At 44.2% G+C, this 12,962-nt stretch overlaps 1 protein-coding gene across 21 annotated transcripts in view; it reads right to left on the bottom strand.

Moving 5' to 3' along the window:
• Positions 1–12,962, bottom strand: part of LOC125768057 (protein muscleblind) — a 333,799-nt gene that overhangs the window by 45,845 nt on the left and 274,992 nt on the right. For 20 of the 21 annotated variants that reach the window (XR_007418844.1, XR_007418845.1, XM_049435216.1 and 17 more), the window contains one exon: positions 1,530–1,700. Coding sequence is in view for 19 of the 21 variants with exons in the window: in XM_049435216.1 (XP_049291173.1) it covers positions 1,530–1,700 (171 nt within the window). In the remaining 2 variants the exon portion in view is untranslated. The remainder of the gene's footprint in view (positions 1–1,529; positions 1,701–12,962) is intronic. The other variant, XM_049435224.1, reaches the window with a different exon arrangement.

The raw sequence follows: 12,962 nt of genomic DNA, 5'->3' as shown, positions 1-12,962 counted from the left end.
GTTACAGCCTGAAGTGTACCGTTTTTTTTTACTTCGGCTTCGCCTTGGCGACTTTCTCTAGCGCATTGGACGGCACTTCATTTGCTTATGTAGGGACTTTATTTCTGAAGGACACTCCGCAGGTACTACGTGCTCGTTACTGGCGTTCTGTCACTAATTGCTGCTTGCAGTAGAGAGTCTGTTCCACCACCTCATCGGATGGTTCTTAGTAGAAGTGAAAAATTTCGAATTTCGATTAGACCAGCTGAAGGATGAGTTGATAGCAATTAAAAGTCTGAAGCTTTCACACGACACGGTTACACTGCTGAGGTCAATTGGAGAGCACAGTGAAGTTTTGCCACGAATGCGACGAGTAATGAGATTATGAAGCAACGGAAGAAATCAGGTAGGAAGGATTGTTTTGATTTGAGTAGTTTTGCTAAGATGCTAAGGAAAAAGTAAATGGAAAACCAAAAACAGGATGCAGCTTGTTTGGCGTTTGGTATTTTTTGTTTCTTTTACTTGCTTTGCTGTTCTGATTCCGCCGGTCTGTAATATGCTGTTTGTGAGTCTGTTGCGTTAGAGTTGCCGACAGCTACAAATTATTAGTTTTCCGTAAAATGCTTTAACACACGAAAATCGTAAATGAATGCTGCTTCTGTGTAGCAGCACAATTTGGAGGCATTAGTTTTTGCTAGCAGCTCGCGAACACTTTTTTCTCCAACGACAAACATACAGCACGCACTCACACAGATTCACACCCATCGCATGCAGGCATTGTGGAGTTTGTTCCTTGTACGGGAGTAGGTTACAAGGGCGCATTTGAGGGTTGTCGATCTGCTTGGATCTGCTGCTATTGCTCACTGCTGCAGCTCTTGTAGTCGTGTGGTGTTTGGTGGAAACCCGCACGGGCGCACCTTTTTTCACAAAATCATAACGAGCGAGCGAGCGAGATTGGATGTGGAGAGGCATGGTAAGCGCGCAACATAAAGTGTAATGACAGCCTGGGTGAGTTGATGAAGAAGGAGAGGGTTGAAGGGGTGTCGCCAATGAATGATTAAGTAAAATGACAGTAATACAAACAGAAATAACTTTCACAAAGATGAATGAGCTGTTAAGAAACGGATGAGCTCAATGATGCAGATATTAGATAAGGTGGCAATGTTTCGTAGACGAACAAAAAACAAATACAAAACAACTAATGACAACCGATCGCGGACATGGGACAATGTTTTGTTCCGACAAGGAACTCGATCGATGACGTTCAGTGGACAACGTGGAGTGTTTTTATTCCTTAACCGTTATACACGCCAGAACACATGATCGGGAGATTTTGAGCTGTTCAAGACGTAAACATATCTGCTACCTTCTTTCAACAAAGAAAAAAATATCTAAGACATCAGAGTTAATGATTACAGTCGTTTGTTCCGTGGGACGTTAGTTGCTGGATACTGGAAAGGTATCCTTTAAAACGGGCATATGTTGACGACTGTAATCGTAGAACGATAGGTAGGAGATAGAGAGAGAGGTGGGTTGGGTGGGGAACTTACCACTGCTGGCACTTGGCCGGGGAGAACCGGCTGACCGGGTGAAATTCCCATCTGTTGCATCAGGGCGTTCTTCAAGGCGAGATGGTTTCTTCCGTTGATCAGCAACTGATCCTTCAGGTGCTGTGGAGGGTGAAAGTATTTACACGGTGGTTTCTCACGATTGCAACGACCCTGTAAAATAGAGAGAGAGAAAACCGGAATAAACGAAATGAAGAAAACGATGGAAAAGTCAACAATAAACCAAATTGTATTGCAAATTGCATAGGTTTAGGCTGTAAATGAGTTTGTTTGTTCAGTAAAAATATACGCCTAAAGCTATACTACCGTAATGCTGATAACTGTAAGACTTAAAAACCGCACTGTTCAATACTATTTTTTCCCCAGATGTAAGTAAGACATTCAATGTAATGAAATATTTGTAGCTACCTGTCGAGTATTACGGTGACTGATTTCTACACCGAGTGTTGTGACAATATTAATATGTGTTCGTTCGTGTACCGATCGTAAGCTTGTTAAAAAGCACAACAAGCAAACAGCACGACATGTTGCAGCTCAGCTCTAAACATCTCGGAAGGAGCCGGAGCGAACCGGTTTCGGAACCGGTATCATATGTATTGGAACTGATGGTAGAATACAGCAGTCTCTGGAGGTTACCTTCGAGTTCTCGGGTGAGACAGACTACATGCAATAGGCAGGCATGACCATGTTCTGTCCTTCCTTTCCGGAGATGCGTTCGCTCTGCTTTGGAGTGTTGTCAAAATAAATCCAACAGCAATAGGGAAAGGTATAGAGGGCTGGAACATTGTTGTATCATCGGGTTGCATTTTGCGAGGTTTGAAGAACTCCTCTTCGTACGTGAACCGTACAGGAGTGGGGTTATGGAACTCGGGATCGGGAAAACCCGGGAGACGTTGACGGTGTACATGTGCTGAACCGCTTGTGAAGTCAAACCTTCAACTTCAAAACCGTACTGCCAACACAGCAAGCGTACAACCGTCCGGAAGTCAGATGCGAACTCGCAGTGCTGCCTGACTAGATGCGGTGGCTATTTCACAACTGTCTACCCGTACGTTGTAGGCACGTCGCCGAACCGACAACCTTCAGCAACCATGAATGTGCTCCCGGGTGTGCATCTAATAAACGGTATTATATCGGTAGGCGATTTGTGCAATTAAATTTTCAACTTTAATTGAATGTAACGAAATTAATTGAAGCCTACGGGGATGGGCGTAAGTGTAGCGTGTGCCTACCAAACATACGGCAGCAGCCCTGACTGCAGGCGTATCTCCCCCATTCCCTAGTGCGAGACTTTGCTGCTGAACATGTTTCGAGACAAAATTAAAATACCCCACAATTCTACTACGGGTCCTGTGTCCATCCCGGAACGTGTGGGACACCGTCCAGCTACACGATGAGAACTGCATTTAGAATGTGTTCCGCAACTGAACGGTACAGGTCATTTCATGACCAGCAGCGCCCAGAAACTGGCAAACGAACCAAAAACCCCAAGCATATGTACGGTAGTTTGCAGTCATTGCGGACGACGCGCTACACACCGGTTTCGGCACGTTTTGATTGAGTTGTTCCGAAAAATCATTTCACTGGCTGCACTAAAACACTTTTCCAACTAGAAAGCTTTTTATAAGCCGATTTACCCAGCGCTGTAAAGCTGCTCATTTCGAAATGATGCGGCATCCAATGGGTCCATTTGGGTTGCGTTTCAATTACGCCCGTACGAACGGCCAACAGCCCTAATACGCCTGCATGTATGCAATGGGAAATGGAAAATGGTGCTTCATGGCCAAAAAAAGGGGTGAATATGAAAACAAATTAATATCCAAACAGTGCGCACGTTTGATAATACGAACATTAAAAAAAGAAGCTGCCCAAAAGTAACGGCTACCCGGTGTAATGGTCCGAGAAGTTTTCCTTAACGATGGGTGCTAAAAATTGTGTCACCTTCCATAGCGCTCTGAAATGATGGTCTCTCGACCTGGTGAGTGCGATGATTTTATGCGTTATGAACGATATGACCCTCTTGTATTTTATTTTCGTTAATTTATTTATTCGCTTTACACCTTCCGCCTCCCTTCGCACTCTCTCTCTCTCCTCCCTCCTTCTCTGTTGTTCACCCTCTTGTCTACCAAAGAAACGAGAAGCTGTCCATCACAACTGGCCATTTGAACTTTATCCCCATCAAACGCCTACAAACGCTCAATGGTTTTGCTGCGTTGTGAAGTGGTGTATTTGTACGTGATGCGGTTCGGTGGTTTTGCGGATCGTGAGTACACTTTCCTCCCGAATTGAGAAGCACTTTTATGGTGGCTCACCGACCTTTCCACCCCCCCCACCCCCCCCCCCCCCCCCCCCATCCACTTCGCTTGCAACACATAACCCAAGAGCTTATAAAATATAAATAAAACTGCAAAAATGACTCGCTAAGAGGTTATGCGTGTCGAGAGATGCCGAGAGTGTCAATGGAATGACATGCTTTCGACAAAACAAAAAAAAAGTTTAACAACACACAAATAAGCTTACTTTTATGATTATCCTTTCTCATCTGCATGACCCCTATTTCCCACTACCCTTGATTTCCACCATCTTGCGTAGTGGGCGCTTCTGTTTTTTTTTGGTTCTTACACTCTCGCTGCCGTTTGGTGGGAAAATGATGTTTTAAATAATGAAATAAAAGGCATGACAACTCTACGGCATTTGGAAATTGACGATTTTTTTTTTCGTTTGTATTTTGCGCTGGAAAACGATGGTGAAAGCGTTAGCAAATGAAAAGCCTATAGTCGGTTTCATCACACCACACAACCAACAAAAAAAAGGAGAAAAATGAGAAGGGTACAACTTTTTCCCCGAATGTATAATGTTTGCAGAAGCGGACGGGCAAGCATAATCGTAAAAGAAAAGAACACAATTACTCATTTTAACACCGGCGGGTTTTTTTTTCGTCGTACTCTCTGTTCTCCAAAAGTAATCGCACAGTGGCGGACTGATGAAGAACTGGAGTTGGGGCCAGAAGTTGGGAGCTCTTAATTAAATTAAATTTACGATCTTTAGAGTTTGTCGGTATATACAATGCGCAATAGCCAAACATTGGAACCGCAGACATGTTTGAGTGCCATCGAATTGCTGTCGAACGCTGTGTGTGTGTTGTGTGCACAGGTAAAGAACAGGAACGTGTTCATTTCGTCCCATACGCGAGCCAAATGTGGCGGAGGGGTTTTATTTCATTTTCCTTCTTATTCGCCGGGAAAAACCGCAAACAGACACACACACACTTCGTAAACGGTAAACACATCTTTCATCTCCCTTATTAAATGATTACTTTCCAGCGCGCGCTGCACAGTGTTATGTGTGCCAGTTTTAACAGCTTACCTTCGGCGGGTACGTGAAAATGAGCAACAACTACAAACCATTCCCCGATGCTGTTGTGATGTGGCAACAACAAAAAAAGCGCTGCGCTTCCAACGGCCGGCTATAACTTTTGTCTGTACGGATGCGGAGCACAGTTCGGTGCGTTCTAAATCACTCTCAGCCGCACGGTACAGCCTTTTCCCAAGCGCCCGGCAAGAAGGAAAATGGCGCACACGGAGCTAATGGAAAAGTAGAATAAAGTGAAACATATCTCTAGCACCGGTGCCTCCTCCCCCAGCCCCGGTTTTGAAGGACTGCCGGGTGACGATGATTTGCCTTTTCACGTGAGCATCGTAATGGTGATGGAAACTCCCAAATTCCCCACCCTACCTACAGTTGCGCATCTCGGCAATGGCCGCCACCTTGCGGACGGATGGATGGTGAAGTGGAAAATGAAAACAATATTCATTATCATTATGATTACGATCAACATCAGTCTCTCGTTCATCATCGGAAAATGGGGCCGTGACCAAGCGTACGGGATATGGCTAAAGGAACAGTTGACGTTGTTTTGGAAGGAATGGATCCGGCCGGCTGACTCAGATAAGAGGCCCGTTTTTAGATCCCGGCCGGTTGATGGATTGCGGTAAACGTAAACGTGTGGCGGCGGTGGTTGAATGTTTGGAGCGCAAACGACAGACTGCTGCACCATTATGGAAAGTGAAACTGAAATTCTTACCGTTAGATCACAGAACTTGGGTGGGGACGTGGGGTAGGGGGGCAGGGTAGAAATGCCAGTGAGACAAAATGTAGGAAATTAAGTTGGCAAAAGTGAACCACTCGCTTAACCAAATTTCTTTTCCAGAAGAAAGACCTGATAGTACTTCCTTTACGATGGTGATGCTAGTGATCAACAAAGTGTCACTAAACTAGTCTTTTGTGAAATAGTTTTTAGATGTTTCAATATGTTGATGTTTTAACTAGCTTAACTAGAACATTTTGATTACATGTTGTATACCTGCAGGCGCTAATAGCAATAAGTCAAGCATTAAGCGAGTATATTTATTTTTTCTAGCACCCTTTAAAATTAGGTAGATACAACCTTCAAACACAACATAACTATTCCATAAAAAGCGATCTTTTAAACTCGATTAGCATGATAGGCATTTTGATGGATAAAAGTTTGGTGAATAAACTTTTTTCTTATTTTTATAGCATTTCTCATGCAATAAATGCCGATGGTTCAAAACGATGCTAATAAAACTAGTTTCTTTGCTGATCGCTTCGCATAACATGTTAACCACCACGATACGACAACGTTAACGGGAAAAGAACTCCATTACAATTCCAACACATCCAACCAACCGGTACGACGTTCATTAAATTCTAATCGTTGCTTTGGCGCGCCAGAACGAAATTACGTCCGTCATTTCGTCGAATGTGTCCGAGAACTTTCGAACCGGAAGCGCGCTAGTAACGGTGCATACTAAAAGCGAAACGCAATGCCCTAGCCAGACGCGTAAGGGCAATAAAGCTGACTAGACATACTCTGGGCGCCTGGCGCACCGGAACGGGCAGTAAAAGTAAAAGCGGATGGCTTTCCTTCCGTTCGGTTCGTTGAATCGGTCAGTTTTACTGGTTTTCTGTGAAGATTTTTTCTTCTGCTATTGTCTTACTCCAATTGCTCGTTCTGCTATACTGCTCCGTGTGTCGATGGGTGAAATTTATAACGTATCCATTTGGTGCCGCTCTTTTGCGAACCGAGACACGTTCGAGGTCAGTGTGGGATCTGCTTTTTTTACATCTGCGGAATCCATTAACGATTAGCACAGGTCGGTTTGTTCGAATTGAAAAAAACAGTGAGGGAGAGAGAGAGGGGGTGTGTACGGAGAAAGGATCCGGATAAGAAATATCTCTCTTGGGCTTTGGAAATGAATGGGCTAACGTGTCCGTTTCCATGAGGAGTGCGGACGTTAGGAAGGTAGAGACTTATTTATGAGTCTTCCAGGATTAAATTGAACCGTTTGTTTAACATAGTTTATTTGCAATACAAACACAACTGCCAATCTCAACGTTTCAAAGATAAAGTTTCCATCAGATTTGATATGAAAATTAAAATTACGCATTTTTTTTAAACAAACAATTCCTCTCATCAATGAGGAAATTGCATTGCATAACTTTAGGCTGTTTATTGTGTGAAGATGCTTGCGCCTAAATGCATGCATTGCTATCAGAATTGGTTTATAATGAGCTTGTTTAACTCGAGTTTATTCTATCGGGTTGTAAAAAAAGAAAAACACAACAGTAATTGCATGAATTAAGCAGTAAGCAAGCTGTTTGAATAGAATAATGTTCCCCCTTATTAGCACTAATAATAAATTCTTGCTAACTTGGCTGATACCCTCCCTAAACAGTGTTCCTACAACATACCCATTGACTGCATTATGCTTTTTCCATGCGCTCGGCATTTGAATAAAACATTCGCAACGTTATTAAACAAATCACCCGCTGCGGTACGGCCTTGGAAGCAAACGAGAGTGATTAGTTCCTTCTATTTTCCACAGCACAACAAAACAATCTGCCGCGAGAGAGAGCTCCGGAACTGGGTTGCATGCAAGGAGAAGCAAAAAAAGGGGGCTTGGCAGTTGCTAACGCCTACCAAAAAGCGAACCAAATGGCCATTTGGTCACGAACAGTGCATACCGTCACGACTCGACAAAAACCAACTCAAACACCCTAACGCCTGCGAAAGGACTGTGGAAACGTCGTGCAAGCGCGCCATACACCAGCAAACGTTTCCGGTTGACGATGGCACAAACGGCGTTGTACATCGTCTGCAGCTTCCCAACACTTTTGTCACCACGCTTGCGTATGTGTATGTGTGTTTGTTTGTTTGTTTCAATTGCTAATTCAACAAGTACTCAAGTCCGGCCAGTGGTTTGGGAAGACCAAGGACCAAGCAATATAGTGGAAAAGGAAAACAGGACGAAAAAAAATCCATGGAACCATTTTGTTTCCCAAGTGCCTTTCAACACCACATAGAAAAGGCTTTTTTGTTCTGAGAGTTGTGAGAAAGAAAGACTTGATTTTGAGACGAAACAAATACGCGCACTCCAGCAATGAAATGACCTTTCTTTTCGTTTTCGGAACTGCTTCCGGTTTGTATTCCACGCCTTTGCATTCATTGGCAATAAACATATGTTATTTGAGGAAAGGTTATGATGTTCTCAGTTGTCGTTGTACACTTTCCCCGAACCTGCAGCAAAGTCGTTTGTTCTGTTGCTGTTTTCAAGCTAGCGAAAACAAGAGTGGTCCAAAGCAACCCGGGCTGAAGAGACACAAAAGAAGACAAGCAATCCCAACCAGCGTTTCACAACGTTTGCTTTCTTTCTCGAAGTTGTTTCCTCGAATGCAACAGTGGCCATTCTAGTTTCCCCCCCCATTTCTGGCCATGATATTGTTTGCACTTGAAGAATGCTTTCTCATAGTGCTGGTGCTGGTGTTTCTCATTTGTACCATCCGCTTTCCTACTGTTTCCCGACACTAGATCAGCCTGCGGCCACTGACTGACGATACGATCCGGTGGCAAAATTGCTCTCGTCGTGTGTCGTTTAATGCTCGGTTTGCGGTGTGTTCGTCTTAATGCGTTCATTCCGAACAGGACGTCCGGAGCCATCGTGTGAACGGTTTGCTGTGTCGCTTCGAAACCGCCCGATGACGACGATGATAGGACATAGGGCGGCAAAACAAAAACCGGATCTCCGGTGTTTTTCCAACAGCTGCATACAGTGGGTGTGCTGCATTTACACCTATTGCTGCATTATACGACACCCTCCAGTGCCGGAGGTTTGCGAGACGAGCTAAAGAATCTTGGGGTTTTTTTGTTGTTCAAGAGGTCATGAGCAAACGATCACCGAGTGGAGAGAAAGATTTATGGAACGGTGGTTAGTGTAGGCAGGGCAAAAATGAGGACAACCGAACGGTATAGCGTACGTACACAAAGCTAAAGCGAGATAGGGCGCCATCTGACGGTATGCATTAAGAGCACCAAGTGTCAAATCGTCGTCCTGTTGCACATGTTGAAAGCATAAGAACGAGAGCGGGAAAGACCAATGGAAAAAAAGAGTAAGCAAAATACAAAAAACACAACACACCCACCCATCCCGGAACGAGAACAAAAGGGTGTTTTCATACGACAGAAATTAAGTGCCAGTCCTTTCAAGTGTCATTAATTCTGGGCCCTCTCTCGGTGTCTTTCGGACCCCCCCGGGGGGTGTGTACCGATAGACTAGCTTCTGCTACGCTTCGGAACCTATTGTTCCTTTTGCATGACGGTACGGTGGTTTTTTTATTTTGTTTTTCGATGCGAACCTTCTTGTCTTCTTCGTTTGCGACACGGTGGTACGATATAAGGATGAATTATTGCGATGCTTGCGTTTTTGCGGGCCCAACCTTATGCGCTTGTGTTTCGACGAAGAGCTTAATTTTCTACTCATTTTATTCAACACTGCCACTGCTGCTGCTACCGTTCGCTCATTTACTAAACCTTCTAAGACGTAGACGCAGGACGCTCGGAAACGGTAAAAAACATCGAGAAGAGCACGACAAAACACCTACGGTAGCTGTGAAAAAAGACTTCCTGTTCGCTTGTTTACGGACGAGAAAAACTCACCAGAAAACCTGCAACTAGACGCAAGCGGCATCCGGACCAACATCCCAGTTGGGTGGGTAAAGATAATTTAATCAACAAGTTTGTTTTGCTACACGTCTGCTATTGAAGTTTATGATTCTTGTGGCCAGCGCATCTAAGCGTGGGGTAGTTCTTTTATTATTTTTTTGTTCTCCTTCCTGTGCTTTGTTACGTTCCAACGGGGAAGAGAGTGATCCGTTGTGAAGTTGTTTGTTTTTTTGCGAGTTAGTGAACCACAGCCAGAAGATCAGCGGAGGAATTGTTTTTAAAAATTCAAACAGGAGGAAAACGATTTGTCCTGCTTGATGCGTAGGGTGTTGCACAGTAGATTACAATTAGCTGGGAGGGGTTTTGGGTATGATGATTACATCATGTTTTTATTGAGGTTTAAAATAAGGGAATGTATCACTGAGGGATTAATTTAATATACACGATGAATCAAAATTACGTTATTTTTTAACTAACTTTTTACTCACAGTGTTTAATTTCAAAAATGCTTGCGAATAGACAAGCACTTAAAATAACTCTCCTTTTATTACAGTTTACAAAAATTGAAACACACTTAAGTGACCCGTAAAAGTGCTGAACTTTACTTCTATTATTACGGCACTACTGCTCCAGGTAGCTTCGGCCTGCATTTTCTGGCATTTTATTTGATCCAGTAAACCACCAGGCGTCTCCATCTGCTGAGTTGTACCATTCATCTAATATTCCTATCATTCCTCGTTTTGTAAGCACTCACCTAAGTTAATTTGTTGCAATAGAAAATAACCAAACCCCGCTGGCTGTTGCTATTGAATCAAACTGTGTACACACACAGGTCTCCATTACGGCGGGAAGCAATAGCAAAAAGTGAAAGAACCATCTCAACATCGCCGTCTACACGGTTCATGTAATGGGAGAGTTAGGATAGACACATTGCTAGACATCGGTACGCTGATACTGACCGCATCATACCCGTACAACGGAGTCCACAAGTTGGTAAATATTTTCACAAAACCAAACCTAACGCTAGATCCCGGACAGTGGGTGACACCGTTGGTGATGGTGGCTCCACAGTCTAACCCACCGTACACACAAACACACACGAAACCGTTGTGGTATTTCGCTGCAAAACACCTTCTCACAGTACCGGAAATGATGGGTGGACGGTGAGACGAAGCTAAAGGACAGCGTAGATAGAAGGCGGTTTATTAAGGTTTATAAATATTTGTTTCAAGCCACCGACTCTGTAAGAGTGATCCGTTTTGCCGTTCGTTGTGGGTTGTTATGAACGTGCGGTTGTGAGATATAAGAGATTAAGAAGGGAGTGGGTTTGTATCTGTCTCTACAACTATATACGTGTGTGTGTGTGTGTTTCTATTCAACCGGACCTGGTAGACCTCATGGAGTTCTTAACAGGAGGAAGAAGGCGTTGGAATAGCTGAGAGCGCTCTAGTCAATATTTTTCCACTTTCAACATAGATCTACTATCATTGTGTGGTAGTCCACAGACACACAGCTTCCGCGCTAGACATCGCCCAACGTATATATCCTTAACCACCGTCACCGGAGCAGTACATCCGATCGGTTGAAGTATTCCCATCAAGAGCTTCTGCTAAACGGATGGGAATTCACGGTACCGTAGAGCCATTATGTTTAGCTTTATTAAAACCATCCTTTTGCTTTCGCGTGAAAAGACTCAACAACAACTGCTGATTAATTCTGGCAGCCGCTCAACACTACCCGTTAGTGCATTAGGCGTACCGAACAGTCTTACTCTTTCAAGGCATAACGCTTCGGCTTGCAATTAACTGTGAGCAATATGTATGCGAAAGGGGAAACAAACCGGTTCCAGAAACAAACTATTTCAAGCGCTCTCCAACTGAAGCTTCGCATAAATACCATCGATTGAAGTTATTCCAAAAACGCCACATTCTACACCTGATGTTCCATCCGACGAGATGTGCTAGAACTTCCCCCTGGAGGAAAACTATTTCTCAAGCACCGCACTGCGAACAGTAATTTACCGAAACGACGCTAGTTGTCCGCTAGTGGTATGTATAGTCATATGCAGTTAACAGGCAACCATCAACGCTACATAACCGTGCTTCGATACACTGTCACACGCGACGTTAATTGCCGGCCCCGTAACCACCGTAAGCCTGGGCAATATCCATTAAACTACAAACGCCTAGTCGTTTAGACGTTCGGTCGTTTGCCTGGCACTTGAGCGATCCTTCCGGCCATCAAATGGGGCCCTTTCCGAAGGGCGCTGGTACGAAGAAAATCCCGTACGTCTGTCTGTCTGCCGATAGCTGACAGCCAGCGGCATCACATCACTATCGAACAACGGCTCCCCAGATGCATAGCTGGTACAGCCAGCAACATAGAAAAGAATGGTTCAACCCCCGATAGGACACTTGTCGCTCATAATCCACCTCAAACTTCGGTGGCGGAAGTTTGCCTAAGCGTTCCACCATACTTACAATCCTATCGAAAAAAAAAATGCCTACACACAGAGGGCAAGCGAGACGAGTTATCTTGCGGATGTATCTATCATGCCATGAGGTAAATGCCCGTTAGTGCCCGAAAATGTTGCCCCCAAGTACACACTTTTCTGGATGGTACGTTGGCTAATCGGTGTGTAAGGAAAAGGGGGGGAATATCTTTCGCCTTCCGTAGGCTTAACCCGAGAAATGTTTCCTTATGTTAGTGCTTCAAGTGGACACATTTATCGTGGATTATAGCACGTAAGAAAACTGAGCTCGAAACAGTCCGAGATTTTATCGACGCCATTCCAGTGTACGGTGGCGATGTTTGAGCTTCCGTGGAAGGAAGCAGATGAGGTAGGCGACTAAGCGATAAGCTGCCGTTGAAGGGTGGAAATTGGACACAATCGAGTGATAAGCATTGGCGAAGAATTTTAACCTCTCCTGGACTTTGACAGCTTCGATAGCGGATGTCATTAGGTGCAATGCAGTGAAGCATACTGTTAGGCGCATTTGTTCGGATCCTTCCATAAACACACACTTACACACACACACATACACATCAGCTCAGCAAATGGCGATCGTAAAGTTTACAAGCTTGAACAAATTGAAAAGCAATTTCGTACGACAGCAGCATTACATGGACTTCTTGTCCCTGGCGCTAAGTTTTTGCAGATAAAATCATGTATTAAATAAAGTAAGATTATAAAGTGTATCCTATTGCATGGCATAAGCAAAACTCCCAACGTGAACGGTAACAATCCGGTAAAATTGCTGACTGAAACAGAACAATCCCCGTGTACGGTACGACTGTCTCATCCAGTACCAACGAGTCCCCCGGGAGGCACCATAAAGATGTCGATGGCAATACCGGGTTTGGCAGCGTTGGTTCACATTTCACCTGCCCCT

This window comes from Anopheles funestus, chromosome 3RL (assembly GCF_943734845.2).
Source record: "Anopheles funestus chromosome 3RL, idAnoFuneDA-416_04, whole genome shotgun sequence".
NCBI classification, from domain to species: Eukaryota; Metazoa; Arthropoda; class Insecta; order Diptera; family Culicidae; genus Anopheles; species Anopheles funestus.
Note: the sequence above shows the minus strand (reverse complement) of the source record. Positions and strands in the feature narration are given on the sequence as shown.